A 25,636-nucleotide genomic window follows, 5' to 3' on the forward strand; every position below is an offset into this window, starting at 1 on the left:
TGGTAAACATTTTGTACAGCAGCTTTCAGAATCCACTCAAGCACTTTGTATCTTCTGAGCCAAAAGAAATCTTTATTTCCAACTGGATTTTACAACTGCTCCAGATCATTTCCAGGTTCTCCCAAGAAGCCATCACATGTTGTTTCAGATTCCTTGTGGCCTGGTTTGGAGAATCATGGTAGCTCTGGCTTCTACAAAGACTTGACCAACAAAGATGACCAACTCGCAAGACCTCTCCCTGCTAGAGAGCACACCCCTTACCTCTGGCAACAGCACTGACGAGGAGCTAAGCAGCAGCTATTTTGAAGGGCTTTAAGCACTCCCCACTGAGAAATATTTCTCATGGAGTCAAGTGTGGTACCATTTATTTATTTGCTCTACAGAACTCCCACTACTTTCCCACCACAGTGCACGAGGAGATACTCAATGTCCACAATCATTGCCATGAGGAAACATGGAAACCAACAAGGAAAACCTCGGAGACGCCCTCCCAGCTACCCAAAAACCTTCTCCCTCCGCTGTGCAACACCACCCTGAAGAGCCAAAAGTATCAAATTCAGCAGTTTCACCACACGTTCCTCTGCTGTCATAGAACTATAACGCTGATTCTTCACCAACATAAATCAATGCAGTTAACAGGAACTTTTTTCTTTTTTTTTTTTTTTCTCAGAACAGGTAGAATAGAACAGACACTAGGAAAAAAAACAATTTTTATTCAGTTGAAAAGAAGTCATTTACTCAATCACATTAACTATGCTAAAAATGATTTTTTTTTCTGACTACACCAGCAGTTAAATATTTTCAGCACCAATTCAGGACACATTAGTGACATTTATCACAACAGGTCTATTTCTTAATGAAGAAGGACATACTAACTTCAGTAGCTGCTACTGGGAAAGGAGTAAGCAGAAGACTGCCCTTTCTTCCCAAATACTTATCAGTGAGAGTAGCAACTTCTAGAAATAAATAACTGCCAAATTATCTCCCAAATCTTTAAATTGATCTTTTAAAAATAGAGTTAAAATAGATATCTTAATATGAGCTATCATAGATTTTATTTTTTTATGTGCTGAATACTCCAAAATGCAAGGAGTTGAGCAAGCATCCAGTACATAACTTTTTAAAATAGTTCTTCCCTCCCCGCAATATCAACCCCATTTTTTTACCCAAGTCATGCTGGTCAGATCCCTATCTCTAGTGACTTCCCAGTAAACACCACGCTGTTTGATATCGCTGGGATATGCTACCATCCCATGAGTGAAAGAAGTCAGTGACCTGGTGAAACCACCAACACGAACAGAAAATTTATCCAGTCATTGGCTCATTATCTCTGAACATCAAACAAATTCTAAGCTTTAATTTTCAAAAGCTTTTGTGGTCTTCCTCTTGCTGGGCCAGTTCAGAAGGTCATCACTGAAGGCAGAACTGATGAAGGCAAAGAAACCAAAAAGCAGCAGATAGTACTGTCTCTCTGTCCTTTTAAACAAATCAAGTTCGCACAAAACAAAAGGAGACAAGGTTAAAATGAAGTTTATTAGTTTTTTTGGTTTTTTTAAGCTTTTTTTATATAAAACTGTTTGTGAAACAGCTATTTTATTCCCATGGCAGAGTGACCCCTGAAAGATGCACTAACCCCTTTCTTAAGGCCTTAACAAGAAAAAAATCCTTTTTGTTGTTCCTTAAACCCAAATGTTTTAAAATTACATAATTTACAAAAAACCCCACCCCAGATAGCCATAGAGTGTAGGCTGATACACTGACATTCCCTCTTCCTTCCTAAGGAAAAGCAAAACATAAAATAAAAGAAGGGCCAAGTGGATTCTTCTGATCAGTTTGAAGATACATTGACTCCACCAACATTCAGACTCTCCTTTCCAGTTCCCCAATCCGGCAGGTAAACTGTATCTTTCTCTCACCTGCCTTCGAAACTGAAGGCAGCTTCTTGGAATGACTTGGGGGTGCATGTTGTTGCCACAAAGGGCAACCCCACATGGTACGGATGTTCCCACACAAACAAGGTGTACGGGATCTAGCAAGCAGCAGCTACCCCTTACTTCATAAGTCTCATGACCTAAGAGACTCCATGTCTTTTTCAAGCTTCCACTATTAATATATAGTGTTTCTCAAAAATGATAACCTCCCTACCCCACATACACAAGTACGGACACCCCATCACCTGCAACCACCCAAGCCCTCCTCCCGCACCCTACAAACGATTTATCATGACTTTATTTGCCTTTTAAAATGGAACTTCCTTGGATGTTGTGAGAAAGAAAGCAAGAGGAAGGGAGGCAAGTCCTGTTCGGAGTATGCCCAGTTCCGCTATTCCTTCCCACAAAATGTTAGGCTCCATGAGCCTTGCTTTGAATTTGGATTTAATATTTACTTTAGCTACAGTTTTCTTCTTTAATTTATACGGGGTTTTGTTAATTTTAATCAAAAGCATCAAAAGGGATATAGCGCACCTTTCATTTAAAACAAAGTCTTTCAAGACTAAAAAATAGATCTTTATATATATATATATTTATCCCTCCCTCTTTAATTCCCCCCACCTGTTTCCTTTTTCCCCCTCCCCTTCCCACTGTCACTATGGAGATTGTGTCCATGGAAACAGCTGGTTCGGACTCCTTGGTCAGATTCTGTGATGTCATCAGTCTTGAGTGTGATGTAAGAATTTATGAAGGAAGTGCTGGCATTGGCAGGCACGTCGAGAGGGGGCATGGCTGCACAGTGGGAGAGATTCCATTCAGTCACGAATGTCCACCGCTTTTTATCTCAACAGCCTAACCTGAAAAACAAAGCAAAACAGTAATATTAGAATGGTTCCTTCCCTCTGTCTGCCAACACGTCCCCCCCGGGCTTCGGGAAAACCCACTCAGCAGCCTACCACAGCAGTAACACCAAGAGCTCTTTAGTTTTGTGGACTAAAAATGGGTGGAAGCACAACGGTGAGTAGTTCATAAAAGCAAATCCATGTAATAAAAAGTAGTAGTTTAACAACCAGCAGAAAATGAAATAAGCCCAGCTATGAAGCAGGTCCAGGATGACAGGACGATCTGTGCCATGGCAACAACACGGCACTCTTACAGAACAGCTACCTCCAGCCGCAGGAAGGAGCTCGTTTCCCTCATGTTTGCTCCCTCATCTTGACTACAATAACTGGAAACAGAGGGGCCAAGCATGTTCAAATGCAATGACAGCTTCTGGGATGCTATGCTGCCCCTCAGGGACTGGACCCAAGCATTTTCATACAGGTCACCACGCTACCATCCGACAGCAGCTTTCGAGGAATATGTAGCAGATCGTGAAACCAGTACCAAAATTCCAGGAGTCCAGCTGCAGGAACCAAATCTGGGAAATGGCTGGATTTCACAAGCTAAACAAAGTTGCAATTAAAGTAATTGGAGGTCAGGTAGTATTTCTGCTGCTTTTCTGTTCTGATTGCCAGATTATGGTGGCAGTGACAGTTCATGGAAGGATTAAGCTTGTGATGTCCTTTCAAGACAGAAGTGGAAATGTCCAAGTGCTTGGCACACTCATTCTTCCTGTCCAGAAATTCTCTGAGGCAAGAAGATTACCTTCAGGAGTTTGCTAAGTTGGTGGAGGCTCAGTTCAAAAGAGAAACTGCAGACAAAGTTAAAATTTAATTTCTCTAAGCCACAGTTCTCATTCTCAATCTGCACAGCCAATAAAGCAAAGCTTGAAATAATATATTCCTTTCTTCCCTTCTCCCATAGCACAAGCGAGCCCAGAAGCAATTTGTTTATTTAGTAAGGTTAACCCTTTGATATAACTTAGGTAAATCCCTCCCCACCAGCTAGTGAGCTTGGGAAAAGGAAAAAAAGCTCACAACATAAACAACGCATATGGAAAGCAGTTAACGGCATTAGAGGTGTGCCTGGGAACGAAGTAACACCCATGTTCATTCATAGCTGGCAATTAAACCCCGGGAACCCTAACAAAATGTGATACAGAAGTCAATGCTGTTCTGATTATCAGCACACCAATTAGATTACATCCCAGCAAGCCTACCTCTTGGCTGCAAATAGCTCCTCATACAGGGGCGCCAGGCTAAGAGCGAAGAAAGAGTCAGGCGAGTACGTATGAAAAACAGACGGGTAAGCCACGGAGCTACAGCTAAAGAGGAAAGGAGGGAGGTTCCTAGAGAGTTCAGGCAGCTGACCTTTGTGGTATTCATTACTGTGCAACTGTGAGCCCTCACTGAAGGAGTGTCAAGGCCATGTTGCTGTCTCTGGCTCCTGTACAACCGCAGCTTGCCCATGCCTGGAATCGGTCCAGAGCATTAGGCACTGCCTCAGGGAAGAAGCAGGCTCACTGCACAGAGAGCGCCCTTCCCCGTTCCTGGACAAGATCCAGAGCACCAGACTCACAGTCACTCTTCAGATCTGGATTTGATCCAAATGTTCTAGAGGCAACTGGCTCAGGGAGAGAGAAGCAACACAGACAGAATACACTGACTTGCCTGGATCTTATCCAACACACAGGATTTTTCTTAACTTGCTGGGCCTAGGAGTGAACCAGGACCAAACCAGCACAATAATCTAACAGCTGAGTGCCCATTCTATCTTACGTTAAGGCCAACAGAAGGGCAGCTCCTGTACCACCAGCACTGCTACAGAATTCCTCTAAACTTCTTTAATTACCACAGTAACGCAGCAATTTTTTTTTTTAATTGGATCTTTTAAATTTGTATGGTTTTTATTTTGGGATTCAGGGTCAGGTTGGAGAGCTTAATCTTTATGACATTCTCAGCAATAAAAGGGGCAGGCTAAACAGGACCTTCAGATAAGAACTACCTGAGGCAAAAAGTGGATTTTGGAAAGAAATGATGCCTTAAGAGACATGTTCTAGAGCACACAGTAAACATGGTGCAGAGATTCCACATCCTCTAAGGTCTTAAGCCAAGACATTCCTATGATATATAAAAAAAAGAGTTAACACTGGGCAAGAATGCAGGAAAAAAAGCTGTGTAAAGGTCTCTGGGACATAGTAATGTTCACCAGCACCTTAAAGAAATACACCCCCCCACCCCCCAAAAAAAAATTCACTGAGAAGAGTTCTCTAGTGTTAACAGTTGTAACAGATGCCCTGTCTGTAACAGACACCCTGTGAGACTATCAACCTGTTTTAACATGAATTATATTGCCTTTTACACTTTAAAAAGAAAAGCTTAAAAGAATCCCAATGACCTTTACCATGGAAGAAAAATGTTACTCAAATAATGAACTCTAAATACTGTTTGCATGGTAACTGTTTTAACAAGACTCCAAAGCCAAGAAAGAATGCTGTTAAAAATGAAGGAAAAAAATACAGCACAGCTAAACCAAGTCAACAGTCAATCTACAAAGTGTTTATATGAAACATTGCCTGTCTTCTGATACAGCACTAAACCCCAGAATTCTCTGACTAATCTCACCCTTCACTGAAAACACCATTAAAAGCATTTCACAATTACTTAATTCAAGAAATGGGTAAGATTTCAAAGTAAGGGTGGTGTCTGGTAAGCAAGGGAACAGTGGTAAGGGAAAGGGCTTGTTATAATCAGCTCAGAGAACAGACATGAAAGAGCAACTTCACCTCATGACTGCAAGAAAAAGCAGCTAGCTTGAGTAAGAAATGCAACTGAGCAGTGAAATGAAGGCAAGAGACCTTCCTGGGCTGCAGTTTATGGGAAAGCGTGTCAGTAAGTATTAATTTGAAACCAAACACTTATTTAGATCTCCCTGTTGCCATTGAATGGCAATGCACTTGGTGGAAATGAAATAAGAAATCCCAACCTCATCCCACTCCCTGGGTGCTAACTCCTACCTCTGTGCTACCCCCTCCTTGTGCCAGGATATTTGCCCAGCCACACAGTGAACCAGATTAGGAAAATGACCCAACTCAGATGCTAACATGACAAAATACAGTTTCAGAGAAACTGAATTCCCCACTAAGTTCACACATGGCTGTATGAATGCTGGGACTAGGCAGAGGTGGCAGGAAGGAAGAGCACTGGGGGAGTTGGGGCACGAGAGCACAACTGCTTTCCACCACACTGCTGACTTACACTGACTCACAAAAGTACAGCCCACCTGGGAATCCAGAGCGAGGGGAGGTAAGGGACCAGAGTAAACATTACGAACTTGTGAAATTGTGGCCGCTTGTGGATATAGTTTCACCTTCTATCACCCATGTCTGTCTGCAAAGTGGAGGAAAGTGCCAGTCTGAAAGGAATGTAACAGGCTCCTGATAAGATTGATTTACTTATCCCTGCATTTACATTTCCAGAAAAAAGGGAATCAAGATTACAATAATCTGGAACTCATAAGTATTATTAATTATTCCTTACATACAAAATTTAAGAGACACTGATGAATTTATTTATATGGAAGCTTACTACTAATTACCCTGAGACTTCTGGGAAAAAAAACCTTTCAGATCCTTATGGACATGACTGTGGCAATATGAAAGGAGATTTCTGCCACTGGTTTAGCTGGGAGAGTAATCAGGCAGTTGTAACAGCTAACAAGCTTTGCCTCTCACCGTTAAACAGAAGGAACTGCTGCATAAATACAAAAAAGTGAAGTCCCTAGCCTGAACAGAATGGGGGGGACGGGGACGGACCAAACCAACAGTTATTACAAATTTTCTGAATACGCACCAGAGCACCTTGACTCCTCATAGAAATGGGGAAGGCACTGGAGGTAAGGAGCCACAAAAGAAGGCAGGAAACTGGAAACTCTCCCCAACTCACCTGTGCTTGCTTTTATTTCCATTCCCAGGAGTACACTTCCCCCCTCACCCCCGCTCCGACTGCTCTGTGCTGAGGCTGCCTTTCACCATCTTGTTCTGCAAGGAGGGAAGAGAGCAAGGAAGGAGGGGCTGACGAACCAGCAAGCCAAAAGGAAGAGGAAAAAGAAAATGAGGGAGAAAAGGAAGACAGGGGTAGGGAAAATGAACACACAGAAAGTGAGAGAGAAAGAGAAGTCAGTATTGGAACCAGACATAGATTTTTCAGACAGAGTCTTCGCTGTGACAAAAAAAAAAAAAAAAGGCAATTCCGCAAAAGTAAAGAGTTTGGGATATGAAAGCCTGGTTAATTTTCAGAAACACAGAATTTAACACAAAAAAAAGGTAGAACAAGCTGAGAAACATCACTTAAAATTGCCCCACAGATGGCTTAAGACAATCTAAGACTCACTAAAAGGTGAGGCATCCCATCCCCTTTACATCCTTCTCAGTGCCTCAGCATCATCATCAGTTCTGTTGCAAGAGCACTTGCTGTGATGCAGACACACAGCTAGTTGGATTTGTGAGAGGAAGCTAATGCTTCAAAAGATGATTAGTTTTCAGACAGCGTTTTCCCTGTGATAAAAGCTGCTATTTTGCAAAAGTAGCACATTCAGGACATGGATGGTTGAAGCATCAATGCTGACAGAAGGAAATGGGAAAGCTCACTGGGGAGCACAGGGAAAGACAGGACCAGTCCCTCTGGACTTCGCTTGCTTATGCCTGAAGTGTCAAGTGCAGTTAATGAGGCAAGAAGCACCTTTGCTCTCCGGGAGCCACTTATTATGATGAGGTGTATTTACCAATGTGAGGCATGGACTGAAAAAGGATAAGAGGCACTCTGCTGGGGGACTCAGTCAGTGTTAGAAGATTTATAAAGTTAGTTCTTTCACCTGTTAACTACAGAACAGAGGAAAATGAGGTGTTAGCCAGCTACTAATTAGCTACTGTTAAACTGGTGTTACCTAAAAGCATAGTTTTAGATGGTCTAATCTAAAGTCCTTCTTCCTCTCAGTAGCTCACGTTCATATGCAAAAAATTGATGCAACTTGTTCTCCAGTCATTCTAGAGCAATGTCTTTCAACCTTTCTGTTCCTGCCTCGCAGCTGCCTGGACCTCCCCTTTCCAGCCACTACAATGGAAGGAGCAGGGTGATCCTGTATTCTGCCCTGCAGAAGGATTTGGAACAAACCAGTAATGATCAGTGAACCACAGGGCAAGGGCAGAGTCACAGCCAAGCAAAGAAAACTCTGCTTGACCTCAAACAAATGATTCATGTCTTTACTAGGCAAAAGCCAACAAACTTCAGTGTCAAAGAAAGGCTGCTGGTATTGAATTTCCATTTTCGACGCAACACAGATAATAATCTGCAGTGGGATAGTTCTGAATAAAATTCAAAATTGTACTGCCTCATGAAGTACCTTTATCAACTTAATTGGCAGTTTTCCCCCTCCTGCCCCCCAAGATTACTTTAGAAACCAATGTGGCTGCTCAGTATCTTCTCTGGGAGGCTGGATTGTGTAAAATGGTTGTGTCCTTTCACAATTCAGTACCATCACTGCAAATACTCATATACAGCACCAGTGACCCAAGAGAGCTATGCAAAGCTTTAACACTTTGTTCCCCTGTAACACTTCAGGCAATGGGCACCAAAAATAAAACAGCCTTCAAAGACGTAACCTTCTTATTCTCTTTAGTCAAGTATCCGAAGCTGGGCGGAGGGGGTGGCACTTAGGCAGTTGCATTCCACAGAAGGGGAGCTCATCCTTCCCATTTTTATTTGGCAAGATCTTCAGGTTCATGTAGTATTAACGCACCAATTTAAGCTTGCTGTACATTCTCAACATTATTCCACAACTGTGCAGAATAATTTATTTTCTTTTATATGGTGAAAAATAGGCCAGTTCTGGATAACAGCCTGAATGCCCCCAGAATCTTCCAGCGCATTTTAAATACATGTGTATGAATACATCATATTGTGGCAGAACATCCAGAAAGAAACATGAGACTAATTCTTGTATGTTTACGAAAGACAGATTAAAGATAATCTGTTTAGACAAAAGACCACCAGATGTCAGTCTAATTCCAGGCAGAGAAGAGATCTGCAGACAAGGACTAAATGGAGACTAATCCCTGCTAAAAAGCAATGCAATTCTTCCCTATTATAATTTACTTTCCACCATATGCCATCCACGCTCTAGCGCAATTCCTATTGTATCCAACTGGCCACAAGAATACCATTATCTGGATACTTCTGAGCATTTAAAACTGGTGGACTGGGATCCACAGCCTCCCAGAGATGTATCCTTCCCTATGAGCTGGGAGGGGCGTTCCCAGCACTGTATCACATTGCTTATATGTACCAGAGAGCATGTACTGTCTGTCTTGTCTCCTCTTTCCACTCAGAGAGAGCAACAGCAGTCCAGCTCTTAGCATCACTGTGTTTGCAAGCTCCAGGGTCATTCAGTTAAGGATGCCCAAACCCTAGGCAGAAGCAGCATGCTGAATCCATCACCAAAAACTGAAAACGGTGATGGGTCTTCCGGAGAATCAAAGATACACAGAACAACTAAACAGATATATTGAAGGCTGAGACATAGGACTCAATCTAGTTACTACCACAAAACCAGAGCAAGGTGATTTGGGCTCATCACTACATTGGTTCATGAGGTGGTCTAGATGTTTCCAAAAAGCGGTTGAAACTTTTTTTGAATGAGCCGTTTTTCTTCCTCCTTGCATCCTCAGTAAATCCAAGGAGAAAAACCACTGCCAGTTTCAATGTAGCACTCAAAGCGAAACAGCTAGCAAGGTACTGATTCTATCGCAGAAGACAGGAAATGAAGCTGGGCTTTCTAAAGAGTCATCAAGGATCTAAAGAACAACTGAACAGATAGGGCAAAAACTTATTTTATCTTCTTAAACTCTCTGTATTCTTCTCAAGTCAATGTTTGCCCCCAGAATATACCACAAGCACACATCACAGAAGAATTCATCTAAAAGCATCTCTGACTATAGATGTTATCCAGGTATAAAATTACTAATCCAAATTTAGATACCAGAAGAGGGCAGCAAAAACAGGTCTAATCCAGGAAAGGATTCTTACCTTGTGCTTGGGGCACCTCACTGAGAAATTCTCTTCGTTTAGTAAACAATCTAGAGGAGAAGACAGCAATTTATTACTTTTTTAATATACATCAACTTGAATAATACATCACACACATTAATCTTGCCTCACAGGTATATATTTTTCATTCAAAGATCTCTTACAGGAATACTGTCTTATTAGCCAGTTCATCCCTTCCACCCCCAAAGTTTTAGCAAATAAAATTACTAAACACCCCAAGTAACAATGTTGCCTGGATTACCAAGCCAAGCCCAAGCATCCCCAGTCTTCCTGATCCTCTGTAGAGACTAAGAATCGCAACAGCAAGCCTACAAATCCTATATCCCAACCCCCTTCAGTTATTCCAGCCTTCACTTGCTACAGCACAAGGATGATGGATGCCTTCATCCAATCTGAACAGACAATCCCTGCTTTATACTTCATAGGAAAATTGCTCCCTTTCATCCTTACCCCAGGGCCCTGCCAACATCAGGGGGAGAAGGGGTGTGTGTCTCTAGGTATGGCTGCATATGACAGTTTATTTGCAATCCCAAATTCAGCTGATCAGTTTACATTTTGACACTATGTCTGGTCGTCAGGTCACTCATGGTGCTCTTGGATCTGCTTCCATGATTTGTATATGTGAAGCTTCTATGATCTAAGAAATAGTTTAATTAATGATTTAAACCTATTACAGAAAGCGGGGCACCTATGTAGGATTGCTTATTTAGGAACAAATTACATAATACTGTCGTTTGAAGAGCATTTCCATAGTGGCACTGCCATCATAAGTGTTGCTTCCCCTCTCACACGATGCTTCGAAGGGGTGCTGAGCCAGCAGCTTCTGGAGCTTCAGCACTATGCCCACATCAGGAGCACCATCGGTCAGCTCCCCATGCCTTCCAGATACCCCGCATTTCACCCTCACAGCCAAGTGAAAAAGCAGCACTCTCCGAGAGAATTCAGCTGTCTACCCTGGGCACCCTGAACTGCGGGGTCACCTCTCCAACTGCCCAAACTTCTGACATCGTTCTTTCCAATTGCCTCACGCACTAAAGGCTGGCTGGCCAAGCACCATCACCACCTCAGTAGGTCCAAGCACCATCACCACCTCAGTGTGACCAAGACCGTCAGAGTTCAGCAAGGTGCTCATGACCTCCTGTCTGCTCTGACCTAACCAAATAGCTAGCAAGTAAAGAAGCACAATGGTAAATAAAATGTGTTAATTTAAAATACTCTTAAGTATGTAGCATAACCAGTGCTACCTGCTGTTTCAATCTGCTGGAAGAGTTTAGCAGACAGCAGGAGACTGCAACTAAAGCTTGAGGGAAAAGCTTTCTAGACACCCAAGCTTTGGCAGAGCATCCCTCTGCTATGAAACGCTTATGTTTCAACATGAATGCCTCTGGCCTCAATCAAAGGGAAACAGCATGCAATAGGCTAAGTTACTTGAGAGATTTTAGCAAAGGGGAGTAAACCCCTTAATCCTGGTACAGATAACAATTTCAAATGCAGTATTAGCAAATAACAGGAAATAAAACATTGTCTCATTATAAGGGCATGAATTGTATGTTTAGACTACAGCATGAATTATCACTGCATAATACAGTAATCATCAAAAATATACATACAGAGCAATCATCAAAAACATACACAGTATGTGAGAACAGGATGGAGCTTGCTTTCTTGGAAACCCAACATCGGTAATGGATGCACTTCTCTAGCTAATACATCAGAAAGGAAGGTCATACAAGGATCACAAGGAACTGTCAGAAACCTCGTACCTCACGCCTGATCTGCACATAGAGCTCAATTTCTTATTAAGGTTCGTATTTTTATTGCAAATACTAATAGCAGATCCAATTAATAGCATTTTTTTTGTTTCTCTTAAGGGACAACTATGAAAAATTTCATCATCTCACTGCAGAAATCAGCTGAATACCAATAAGGCAAAACTTGTTCATCATTACAAAGCTGGCCTGGATTTCAGTTAGCAGTTCCAAGTATTTTATATCACAGATTACAATTCATCATGAAGTCACCAGACACATAGCTATGATCAGTTCATCATGGCAGAAAGGGAAAAAGAACTGAGACTTGTCCCTGTTTATACAGATTTTTCTCCATAAAGTAGTCATGGAAAACCTAAAACATGTTTAATAGAAGCAATTACTATTCTGTAAGCTTCACACTTTGTCTCACCCTCTGTGTTCTGCTTGTTACTCATCTTTAATGATACTTGTGAAGACACAGGATTTCTGTTCTCTGAAAATTCATTTTATTATACAATCTTTTGTATGTGAAATTGCCTATGATACATGTTGTGGGGACAAGTGTGCTGCAACAACCAGGATCTGACTCCAGGTGGGGAGGAACAAGCAGAGGGAGAAGATACAAAATTTCAGAAAACAAAGAACCTGTTTCCATGGAGACATCCCTAGGACTAAGTTATCTTGAGACATCAGAGGGATCCTCATAAATTTGGACAGGCACAAGCCAAACACAATGTTAACTAGTCATTTCCATATAAAAATTACTTAAGTGGCACTACTGATCCTGATTTTTATGCAAATTACTAAGAGGAAGTTAAACTCTCTTGCACCCTATATTGCCAAAGATTACTTTCTATGAAAGGAGATCTAAAGACAGGCTGAATTAGGCTCTATAAAGCATCCATATGTACGAACTGCCAGCTTATGAAGCCACGTGCCTTGCATAGCAGCCAGCTAGCAACAGCGGTGCAAAACCTGGCTCCACACCGGGGTGGGACTAGAAGCCAAACTTTGGCGCAGAAGCCAGAGCCCAGGTCGCACCACAGGGCCAGCCTTCAGCACTCTAAGTAACTGAAGCCCTTTTCAGCTCTTTCACCCTCCAGACCTTTACCAAAAATGTGCTGCCTTTCAAATGAGGCACAGTAACTGACAGGGTACAAATTTCTAATCCGCACCAATGCAAAGGTAAAACCAGGCTCACAGTGCCGCTGCCTAGGAGCACAACGTGTATACTTCATCCCAGCTACGGCATGGTCACTTCCAGGGATGTTACAGTAACTCAGTCAAACACTAAGTGTTTGTGAGTCAATAAACCCTGAAAAACATTCCAGCAAGTGTCTTCTAAGGTTTTTTTTTTGTTGGTTTGGTGTTTTGTTTTAAAAAGATACAAAACCAGTCATACATATTCCAAAAGCCTGAGAGTCCTTGTAAACGTCAGCACAAACTTCTGAGGATTCAGGATCTGTACCAGATCCTCAATAAAGCAAGGTGGACTATCCTTCAAAGCAGGACAGTCAACTTCAAATGAAACCACCACAGAGCTCAAGGACCTTGAGAAATAGCTGTATCTGATTCACTGCAGGAAAGACAGCAGTACTGCATAACCAATAAAAGGGTTTATAGGCAGACAGCAGGCTGAGGAAAGAGAAAAGAATGCTTATTTGCTTCTCAAGGAAGCCTACATTTTCTGCTTGGGCATAAATGAAAATCAAGCCCTATTCCATATACCTTGCTTATTTCTTTTATACAGATTTGTTGGAAGAGTGGCTGTAGATTAAGACAGCTTGATTACACCCACAGATAAAAGCAACTGCAAACAAGGTCTTTTACTGTCATACCATCAGGCTGAAATTTTAAATGCTGAGAATGTACTCCAAGCTGAGCTCTTTTATTTGTTTTGGTTGAAAACTTCAGCTAAAGCAGTCTAACTATTTCCTTAAAACTCTTTCCTGGAAAAAGTTATTCTGCCCGTATTAAACATCCCAGCAAATTTTCTCTGAAAAACTCCAACATATCCTGATTTGCAGTAGGACCTGAATTTTAGCAAAGGCATGCCCTTGCCAGCTTACCACTAAATCAGCAAATGTAACTCTTTCCAAAGAAGGAAACGGATTTTAATCTGCACATCCTCAGAAGAGGTGTCTTAGATTTTAGTAGCTAGATCATTTGAAAATTCTAACAAACGTGGTTTTGTTCGGGTGTAAGCAGGTCTTTCTTGCAAACGAACCTCTGGCCTGAGATTTAGGCACCAGAACCAAAAGCACTGAAGCTGTCAGGGAACACTTGTGAGGCTCAGGCAACCTGCAGGAAGAAGGTGACCATTTCAAAACTGCAAAATGGGAAGCACAGGTCCAGAAGGCAGCAGAAATAAAAACGTTACTGAGAAAGGGAATCTGGAACTGGAGAAAGAGTGGAGGCTAGCAGGATGAAGAGACTAGTGCTAGCAGAAGCTAGGAGCAGGGAATTAAGGATGAGTGCCAGCAGGCGGCAGCGAAGACTGGATCAGTCAGAAGACTGGAGACTAAGAACTAGTGGAGTAAGGCACAGAAAGGTGAAGGTGATCAAGGGCAATATACAAGAACAAACAGAGCAGGGTTAAGTGTGACAAGGAGCTAAGTTAGGAGAACCAAATAGGAGTAAGAAGCCCAGAGATGAAAAATAGAGCTAGGAGTATGAGCAGAGAGGAGGAAGCCAGAATGACAGCTAGAAAACAGGGCAAAGAAGTTGGAAAGGAGTAGGGAGAATTGGGTCTTACGAAGAGACTGGGATAAGAAATTTGAGAAGAGGAGCCTGAGACTAACTAGATAAAAAGCCTGCAGCTGGTATGAAGAGCCAGAGTGAAGAATGTATCAGACACATACAGACTGAAAAGGAAGAAACAGAAAGGAAAATGTATAAAGAAACAAAGAGAAGTCTTTGTTCTCACTAAATCCTACTCCTCCTGGAGTGAAACCAGAGATTCACCAGTTATACCACTCCTCTTCTACTATTTAAATATGTTTGCGAAGCTCACAAAAGTATCCCATCTCCATGCAGCTCTAGCCCACTGAGTGCCTTGCAATTTATTACTGACAGGTGGTCACATGACAACATGATGTCTCATAAGAAAATTTAAAAATGAAGTAAGCATAGCCTTGCAACTTGAACACAAAAAGCTACTCTAAAAAAAACCTCAAAGGTTGCAAAGTCAAGACAAATGCAAGGAAAAGCCAATTATATAGTAGACATATTACATTTAATATGGACTAAATAGTATGATTATATACTAGTTTTTGTACAGGACACTGCCTCTTCCATGCGTAACACAGAACTGCTCTTGGGAATCAGTCATGACTGTTCAATAAATTTGTCATCTGGAGGATCCTATCGCATTTGCTGAAGTGGAGTAGAGTTAATAAGGAAGGTAGATATGAAGAAAAAGGACAATAAATTGATTTTGATACCTGTGTTTAGAACACAAAATACTAAATGCTATACCTAGTAACACAAGAATTCAAATTAAGCACCCCAAACTATTGGTGACATTCATTATCATTTGTTTTGTTTTTTCATGGTATTGAAAAGGGCAGGTCACAAACCAGAAACAAATTATTAAACACAATATGAACGCAAACCTGATGATTCTCTCTCTCAGATGTACTGAAAATAAAAAGTTTGCTAATGTTCATAAAACTCAGACAGGACAGAGGTGAACATCACAGAAGATTCTACAGCTCCACTTTGCAAACTGAGATGGAATCATATGCAGTAAATAAAATACAGAATCAGCAAGGACAACGTATACTAATGAATGAGTACCCTTTCATCCTACAGGCTGTGGTAGGGCCTTATGGAAAAAGATGTCAGTCTAATAAGGCAGTTACTATTTTATAAGATACATTCATAAGAGACCAAAATTAAACTTACATGGACACACTTATTTCTGGCAATTTTTTGAGTGTGTGATTTTTGCAAACTGAATAAAATTTCTTTAACACCTTATTTCATGTAAAATCAGGGATTCTCCATCTATACTGTGGTACTAGTAGTATTCCACTGCAATATTAATTTTACTAAAACCATTTCTTTTAGAATAAAATGTGGTGGGATTACACAGTGAGAGATGCAATGCAGCCATTCAGAAATGAGCGTACCTACTCCAAATACTGTAATATTTGAAAAACAGCATAAAATAAGCAGTGAAACAAGCGGCTGCTGTGGAATTGGGCTAACAAACAGGAAGCTTGCAATTATTTGCTAGTCAAGAGTTGTACTCTTGAATCCTTATCTGCTTGTTATCAGACTAAGTTTTGTATGACAGGAGAAGTGAGTTACAGAGGACTGGAGTAATATGACATTATTAATTCTGAGCTAGGATTTTTTTACCCAAAATTAAAGTTTATCTCCATGAAAAACTTTCAGCATTGTACACAAAACGGCAACTCACAACCACAGGCTCATAGCTGGAGATAATACCATCCAAACCATTAGCTTGTCCAAAGATGAAAATTGGAGCTACTCAGGAGACTGGCTGAAATGCTTCTAATGAGGGAAGAGTGTGCTGCAAGTGGTACTGATGATCCTACAAACACTTTGCACTTGAAATCATTACCTTGACTATCAGGAGTGCAGCCCTGAAAGAGGGAATGCCTTTCTGGTTACTTGCAACCCTTTTAACAAAGGGTTTCTATTTTTTGCAAGAAAAGAGTGGTCAGTTCTCATATTGCAGCCCAGTGTCAGTCACTGTAGCTTCACTCCCCCAAACCAGGCTTTTCCTGCATTTTCAGGTAGATTCTTTTTCATTGCAAGTTCCATCCTGTCTCAACGCGTTATTGTACACTGTTTATCTGATGTAATTTCTCACCATTTATATTACTGTATCTTTATAGTAGGTGAGAAACTGAGAGGGAATACATTTGTAAAGTACCTTAGAATTATTTAGCCTCATGTTATGACTAAATATGAAATATAGTTAGCACATCATTTGTTCTTACCTGCATCGATGGCACATGGGTAATGGTATCGGAAGGAGCAGCCTTTGTTGTAGCAGCCTAAGGTGGCTCCCGGTTCCTGGCAATGGGAACATTTCTGAAAGGGAAACCAAGAAATGGCAATGAAGACTGCGACCATCTGTCCAAATACCTGTATCTTCCTGGGAATTTCATCAACTGCATTCCAGCACAAATTTCTCAACAATCACAATGTTAGACTGTATCTTTCCACACTGTACAAAGGCCTTTTGAATAGGCCAACAACATACACTCTTTTAAAAAACAAACTTTTCAGCTGTGCTAACCAGGCAAGTGATACCGAGTGTTCAAACCAACCATTCAGAAAGAGCTCAAAACACTTCTCAAATCTGTTTCACTGGCCTATGTTTCACTACCTGACAGTGACATCAGTGTTAAAACTGGAGAAAAAGAGCCTTTTTTTGATCTGCAGCAGCTTTAAAATGAGAATTATTAGCATGACAAAGAATGATTTAGAGGATACCATTAGCGTAAAAGTAATTTGGTTACATCATTTTCATTATCACTTGTGGTCAAAGATGATCAAGGCCGAGTTCAACATTTTTTCACAGGTGACCAAAAAAGGCTTACTGTGAGCAGAAGATGCATCAAAGGAAAATACCTCACCGTCACAAAAATGGCATATCCCCAAAAGAAATGCCTGCAGTGCTAGAAAGATGCTCATACATTTATTTTCAAAGTAGTAAGATTCATCTGATGACCACATTCAATTTTCATTTCTTAAATCCTATTATCTCAACTAGTCAATGATGTATTTAACCATATTATCAGACAGATGTGAATGCAGCAGAATGAAAGCCACTCGCCCATTACTTCATCCTGAATGACTTAAGGAATGACCCAAGGAAGTAGGCTTATCGTGCATCTCATTCAGACAGCAACTTCATTTCTTGAAAATATACAGTAAGTGATTTTCATTAACTAATCTAACATTCTGATAAAAGCTGATTCCTGGCAGGTTGACATTTTTCCCTTCTAAAAAGAAAACAAGGCACATATGGCAGAAACCACCAAAGGCTAAGAGGCTACTACTATTTAAAAATTAAAACACAAATAGACTACTGACAGAAAAAGAAAAGATCACCTACAATAACTCTTGAGTTATACTTAAGAACCACAGGATTTTTGCTTTCGCTGATAAACACAGCCAACACCACAATAAGGCCTTGTATGACTGGTAAAATTCACCTTGAGTTTAGGCTGCAAGAAGTTGTCTTTGGTCACTGACTGCACGCAGAGAGACGATCACATGATCTGAAAACTCTTTTTCCATTGGAAAAGCTGGTGTCACTACACATGCTCTATTAACACTACCAGCAAGCTACACCTGTATAGCACACAGAACAGATGTGCTCAAACCAGCAGTGCACCTGGCACTGGTCAAAAGCACAGGTTTTTTACTGTACAGGGAGGCTCACATGCCAAGACAGCCACATCAGCCAGACCACACTTCTTCACATCCCTGAATAACATACATGTAGCAGTTGAGGTCTGCAGAATAGATGTGACCAAAGATAGCAGCCACAGCGAAGTTCCTTCCTCTGTACAGTAAACACGGTTTTGGTCACAGTATTTCAAAAAACACTAAGAATATGTAACAGTCATTGCTCTTCCTACTATTCGAGGCTATGCAGAGATTAGTTTGTATTTAAATGACTGAATGAGGGTGAAAGCAAAACTAGCTCCAGCCATAAACCAGGTGGCCCTCTCCAAATCAAAGCATACGCCAACTAACAGAAAAGCTTGTGAGACATCAGTTCTCATGACATCTACAACTGCAGTCTTCAATACTGCCTCCTCTTTTCAGTTATGCTAAAGCGTCCTGAGCCTGATCGTCAGCACTCCTTATTAAACCGTGTCCCATCTTCTAAGCAGTGAATGTGTATCATGACAAACTATTGCAGTATTTATGATGTATGGAAAACATCCCCAAGGCCTAGAGAGAGACATCCAAGCAGTTTATTTTTGCCTATTGGAACATGAACACTAGTTTCCAAAGGTTAAAAAAAATTAATCTAACCCAATATTTAAATGCACACCAAAACGTACAGACCTCTAGCCAAACTGCGATGTAATTCACTCTCTCTTGGGAGTAAAACCAAGTTTCATACATAGAAAATGTCTTCTCCTGGCTATGAAGTCAACTCTAGAAGAATATTATGTACTGGCAACAGTCCCAGATTCACCTATGCCAAGTATTCACAAAGTGCAGCTTGAGGGGTTCTGAACCAGAGCTCTTTACCTGTACGCTTTATTCTTGCTTTTAGATGTGGCTGACTGAGATTAATTATTCTAACAGGACAGAACCCAAATTGACTATTCTTTTTGAACACAGATATGAATTTCTAGTTTTGTTCCTCAGAGGCATTCTGTCCTCCCCACTTTATCTCATCTTTGAAGTACCATCACACTGTTGCAACAGAAGAGGTCATCCTTCCCTGGAACACTGTGTCCTGTACAGAGCGGTCAGTAAGAGCATAAGAACTGCAGCAGCAGAGATTAAACTGCAGCTCTGTAAAATATTTCTTAACACTAAAAAGGCATGTCTTAAAAAGAGTGTGCTGTGCGATACAACTGAAAACAAGACGACCCCTAGCAAAATTTTTGGTACTTTACCAAATGTTAATTTAGTCTTTGAACTTATTCTTTGTTGCATCTAGTGTGGCTCATCTTGCTATTCTGAAACTTGCAGCAGAAACACGACAGGCACTTTTACGAATTTTAAGTGTGCCTGTAGCGCTCAGCTGAGAATGGGTATGGAATACTTTCAAATCAGTTGGAGTTAGGACTGATTAGGAAAAGTGGGTAGTTAAGATGCCAGAGCATGAGCATCAAGCCTTCATTTCCTTTTTTTTTTTTTTTTTTAAAAAAAGTCTGCCAGACCAACTAGATTATTACCAAGGTTACCTGCAGCTACGCCCACAACAGCAATTCCCCAGTGGCCTACAATACCATTGACTGCTCAAGGCAGAGATCATCTGCTGCTGCTGGCTCCCCTGCTGCTGAACAAGTCTCCATTCTGGCAGATGCTTCTGCTTTTCACAAGCCACTGACAGTCTAATGGCCCCATTTCTTCTACCTCCTGGGACCCCCGACCATCTGCTTCTTTCAGGGGAAGCTGGGGGAACCACATACACAATAACTACTTTTTTCTTTTGAGTTCTTCCTTCTTGACACACCACAGAGTGACTGAACAAAGCAGACACCCTACAAAGCTGTATGGTTCAAAACCAACCTATGAGTCTATCAATCTTTGAAGGAGGCTATCATCACATACTGCCACGTGGTTTCCAAATATATCCAGGTGTTTCTAGAAACACAGAACAAAGTCATTAAAAAATTTCTAGATGGTCTCAGTCTTCTTTTCAAGACATCACTGCTGTGCCTTAAAAGTTAAAAAGATGTGTAGCTCCTGCTAGTGCTTTTTGTGGCTTTGGTCAGAACTGTTATCGTTATATATTTATGTTTCAAAACAAAAAGAAAATGGAAGATTTACACTACCACCACAAAACATTCTAAAACCCAAATAAAATCACAGAACTTCATACAAGAAATGTGTGCATTGGGCTTAATGACCACTAATCGGTCTCTTTGGTCCATGAGCAAATTTTCACCCAAACTCCGCCATCCTGCAGCCACTTACCAGCAGATGGTAGCAGCCTGCTTGTCACTTGTAAAGGAATTATAGCATTCTTAGCCAGGGAAACAGCACTCAAGCTCTCATGGGAAGAGAAATTCCTTTTGCTCAGTAAGCAGCCTGCTTAACCTCCCCTGCTTGAAAAAGCTGAAGGCTGGTACTTGGAGCGTGCTCCCAATGGGAGGTGCCAATGTATAGTAATCATTGCCAGGCATCTAATCAAATCCTGGCTTAAATTAAAAAAGGAAAAAAAAAAAAAAAGGGGAGGGGGGAAGGGGGGGAGAAGAAGGAAAAAAAAGACCACACAGTGAAGATTGATTCAGAGGTCCTATCTCCACAATTCATCTCTGGCCACAAGGCACATACATCTCACTTAGAATAGGCTGGAGAGACTGAAAAGTGCCATTTAGAAAAGACACTCCATCCCTTGAACTAAATTATCAATAGTATTAAAGCCAGATACATTGTCTCTACCTCTCCACGCTATTAGCAGCTCATTTCTTCCTCGGTACAGCTCATCATTCTCTGTCTACCGAAATGAAGTAACACCCAACCTGGAAGTATGGACCGTAGAGGAACAGCTACCACCACAGCGGCAGCAGAGCTGTTCTGATTCATTCAAAATACTAAAACGTCCACTAGCTAGCTGTATTTCTTTTGCTTTGAGGGTTTTTTTTCCCCCCTTCAATTTGTATTCCTTCGTTGCTACAAGAGTAAACTCTTCTGACAGCACACTGCTCTAAATGTAATAAATAGGAGTGTGGTTTTTGGATACCTTTTCTTGCCTCCCTCAGATTTGTACCCAACTCCACATAGGTTTTATAACATAAGCATGTCCTGAGCTACCTACCTTCCCCCTCCCAGCCAAGCACAAGCTCTTAGGCTTGTGAAAAGAAGCGCCCCAAGCTGCCCAAGTAAAACACACACATTAACTTTTCCCTTTGGTTCGGCAACGACAGAGATAATGTCTTTGTCTAGGAGTGTTGCAATCCCACAGTGGACAGGGTTTTGCCGGTGGGAGGACAGGAACTGCCAGACTAGCCCTTCCAACATATTCTGGGCAGCAGCAGAGGCGGTTGCTTAGAAGCAGAAATTAATTGCTTCTGCCTAACGCTAAGGTATTTTCAGACTATTCCCCCACTATCTTTCTTGTGGAACAATTACCAAAGCAGTTTAAGCAAAGCCATCCACAGCAGATGCAATTGTATCATATTTTCTACTATCTATAATCCAAAGAGTCTTTTCTTGCTGATCGGTTGCTTCTTTCAGTTTGCTCACCTGCGCCCCACACTCAGGCCTCATTCTACCTACCTCTCGTCCAAGCACCAGTTTTTCCTTTGCTGTTTTCCTCCCTTTTCCTTTTCTTTGCTTTCTAGGTATCTCCTTGTTTTTCCCCTTCTTGCATATCAGTGTCAAGAATGTATAAATAGAATAAAATGGTACGCAACAACTGAAGGTTACCAAAAAAAGAAAAGCAAGCAAAAAATGAAATATACGTGGCATTAATTATACAGGTACAAGTCTTCACTTTACATGCTATACGCATTTTTCATACTCTCTCCTTCATCTGTTTAAATTATAAGCTTTTACAAAAATAATTGCTTCTGTATAATTGCACTGCACAAATGCAGATGTAAGATAACAAGGATTTCAGAGTCAGCTGCAATATTAGGAAGGAGGGCCTCCTGACTATTTCTGATTAAACAGTTGGCAGGCTACGCAGAAGCTCAGATTTAATATCCAGGCGAAAGGGCAACACAAGCAGCAGGCAGCCGCATTCTCTTTCCTGGAAAGCGGGATGCAGAGAGACAACTTGCTCCAACAAGCTAAGAGGAAAACTAAAAAATATTTGTGCCATTTGCTATAGAAGAAAGGAATAAGTGATTTTGGAAGACTCCTGCAAAAAGGGATTGAGGTGAAAAAAAAGAGAGGGTAAGCAGACATTTTTAGGAAGTAGGAGAGGAAAACAGCACTTTCACTCTGATGTGCAGATACATGTTAATGAAAAAAATTTGCTTATGTGACTGGGGCTAGAGATAACAACCAGTACTGAAGGATACAGAATTATTAGTTTCCATTTCCTGTCAAACAGTTTAAGTTCTCCAAAAAACAGGCACAGGATATCAGAAAAATGAACCCCACAATTAAAAAGATAAAAATCCTTTAAACTCGCATTATTAAAAGGTATCTCTTGCCAATGATGATACACTCCTGTAGCAAGCAAATCAAATAACAAAGGAAAACAGTCCAGGAAGTAAAATCGGCAGCTACCTTCAAGTCAAAAAGCTAAGGACAAATTTAGAGCCCAAGATTTCAGCAAACAAGACAAATCAAAGATCTGGTAGATACTATACTAATAAAGCTGCACTAGGAAACACAGTAAAAAGTCTGAACTGCAGTGCTGCACAGGCTGCTGAATAACAAAGGGAAGCTGCAGCTCAAAATGGATGGTATGGAAAAAAAACCAGGAGAAATACAGAAACTGAAGAATGTCTTTAAAAAGGGAAATCCTATTCAATACATACAAAACTGATTAAAGAACAACAGAAGCACTTGAAATAAAGAACAAAGCATTCTATTCCCTCAAAGGGAAAAAAAGTAACAAAACCAGAAATAAATGGTTATTTTTGACATGGAATGGTTTGCCAGCAAAAATTTCTAAGGTCCCATGCAAACACTTAAGCTATTCGACTATACTTACAGAGACTCTTGGAAAGGGGGGTGAACAATAAGGTGTGAAAACTTGGAAGTTTGTAAAATCATCCAAGGTAGTCAGATCTCAAACTGATAGTAAAGAGCTGCAAAACCACCTCAAAATCCTAGGTAACTATATGATAAAACGAAGATTAAAATTAATGTTGTTAAGTGCAAAGTGATACACACAGGGAAAATATCTTCCCTTATGCATATACATGATCACAGACTCTAAATTAGCTTTTACTACTCATGGGAAGGTATTAGTAGTTGTCCTGGACAGAAACATCACGGAGTCTCTGCAACTGCAAAAAAAGACATTCAGAACGTAAGAAGTTACTAGGAGAAGAAATTGATAACAAAACCCTAATCTTCATTATGTCTATCTGTTACTCTTGTAGTATCCTCATATCTTAACATTCTGTGTGGTTCTGGTCACCTTATTAATGAAGGAATACATCAGATCAGAAAAAATTAAACAGAGCACAGAGATAACTAGGAACATAAAGAGCTTCCATATGAGAAAAGACTAAGTATTTTGGAAAAGAGGTAACTGAAGGGAGACCGAGATCTAAAAAAATCAAATATGGTGTGCATAAGGGAATGATTCTTAGCCATTTCCAAGAAGGAAGAGCAAATAACTGGTTTAAATTTGAAAGAAACTGGCTTTTTTCCCCACACAAGGAATGATTAAACTATAAAAGCCATTGCCAAAGAGTGCTGCACTGGCCAGAAAATAAGCAAGTTCAAAAACAGATTAGACAAATTCATCAAGGATTCGTATGCCACTACCAGTTAAACACGGCAATGTGAAAGAGACTAAAGCTGTGATTGCTGAAAGGAGGGAGAAAATGTGCAAGTAGCACTCTCTGTATGTGCCTACAGAGATGTTTACAGATGTTTACTACACATCTCCAGAGATAACTGCTCCTGGCCTTGCTGTAGACAGGGCACCGCAAAAAACCCCCACACTTTTGCACCTGCCTGGAATGGCAGTTCTTTTGTAGAGCAAGAGATTTGATTGTGGAATTTCACCATAAACAACAACAATAACAATTAATGATTATTAAAAAGAACGTAGGCACCCAGAAATTATACTGTTAAGTTACAAGTTTTTAAGACTCTTAACAGGAAGGCTGAGCTCAACTGTAACACTATATAAAAGGGTTGAAATTTGATCTAAGCAATAAATTCATGTTCACTACTACATACACGCCTAAGTGTTTCATTCACTTGGTGATCAAAGGCTCAATGTGCATAAACATATTCTAGGAGACAAGACTGGTGAAAAGCTGAGAAAGTCATGGAGGAGGATGAACCCTCCCTGCCTCTCAAACAATGGAAAGCGAAAAAACTCAAATGAAGTAAGGCCCAAACATAACTGAACCAGAATAGAGGCTAGATACTTCAAGAGTAAACTGATAGTTAACTAAAACAGATTTAGCAAAATTGACAGAAAGTAGTAACTTTAAATGGTAATAAAAAAGCACATTTAATTTCAAATTAAGCGGGCTAAGTACACAACTCTGTAGCCATTTCATGTTTTAAAAGGAATATTAAAATAATAGACTACCAAGTCCAGGAAGACAAGAAATGCATAAATCTTGTTTCCTTTAATGACAAAGAGCTACCCTGAATGCAAGAAACATTTCAGACAACCACTTACTAGTATAGGGATTTGAATTTGCTAAAGTATGCAAGTCTAGCAGAAAAAAATTATACAGTTTATGCTATCTTGGCTATTCATTTGGGGAATTAAACGTCCAACAATAAGTGCAATTTAGTTACAAAAAGGTCTGAAAGATAGAAGAGCAGACTTAAAAGAGGAAAAAGAAATTCAAATTTTCAAGCAGTGATTATGTGATAAGGACATACAGAGTTGTGGGAACAGCACAGTCAGCAAGAGAGAGCATTTACTCCAGTCAGATTTTCTGCCAGTACTAGATTCCTTTCCTAACCATCTTGGGTACTGATTACAGGAAATACCCAAATATATGGTGAATTTCTATTTAGCACAAGGTCTACCAAGTGCAGCATAAAACAGCAGCATGCAGCTGCCTTAAAACAAAGCAACATCAACACCATAAGGAAAGAGTTTTTGGATAAATCAAATAATTAGCAAAAGCTCTCCACTGTAAAGCAATATCTTTGAATATCAATGACTGGAGTGACATAAAAAAGGGAAAAAACTGACAAACAAGAAAATGTAATAAACAACTTAAGGAATTTGTTTTCAAGAGGCAAACTGCATGAGGGAACGAGTTTTTCTCTAGTCAAAGAAAAAGGAGATGATAATACTTACTAAATGGCTCAAAGAAAAAGGACTAGTTCATTAAGGACACAATCGCTATGTTATTAGCAGCAGTGGATTCAACAGAAACAATGCCTTTTTAAAGGCTTAAAAATAAGGAAATGCTTTTCAGCAAGGCAAACTGTACATGTAAAAGAATTTGACAGGATATTTAATATCTATGCAACCTGGCAGCAAAAACGGTGCTGCACGAAACCACCTCTGCCAGCAACTCAAAGACTTGTAACACTGGACAGAAATAAACCATTTGTCATTATTTGTAATAATCTGTGCAAGCCCTCATCATAAATGGAGCCCCACTGCGCAAGGCACTTCAGT

At 40.5% G+C, this 25,636-nt stretch overlaps 1 protein-coding gene across 6 annotated transcripts in view; it reads right to left on the reverse strand.

Moving 5' to 3' along the window:
- Positions 1-692: 692 nt before the first annotated feature.
- TCF20 (transcription factor 20) overlaps positions 693-25,636 on the reverse strand; it is a 138,073-nt gene continuing 113,129 nt past the window's right edge. For 4 of the 6 annotated variants that reach the window (XM_075078597.1, XM_075078569.1, XM_075078588.1 and 1 more), the window contains 4 exons: positions 16,641-16,734; positions 9,896-9,945; positions 6,758-6,885; positions 693-2,788 (listed from right to left, as the gene is read on the reverse strand). In XM_075078597.1, coding sequence (XP_074934698.1) covers positions 6,802-6,885; positions 9,896-9,945; positions 16,641-16,734 — 228 coding nt within the window. In that variant the 3' untranslated portion in view covers positions 693-2,788; positions 6,758-6,801. The remainder of the gene's footprint in view (positions 2,789-6,757; positions 6,886-9,895; positions 9,946-16,640; positions 16,735-25,636) is intronic. The other 2 variants (XM_075078562.1, XM_075078605.1) reach the window with 2 other exon arrangements.

The sequence above is a fragment of the Phalacrocorax aristotelis genome, chromosome 1 (genome assembly GCF_949628215.1).
Source record: "Phalacrocorax aristotelis chromosome 1, bGulAri2.1, whole genome shotgun sequence".
In the NCBI taxonomy this organism is placed as follows: domain Eukaryota; kingdom Metazoa; phylum Chordata; class Aves; order Suliformes; family Phalacrocoracidae; genus Phalacrocorax; species Phalacrocorax aristotelis.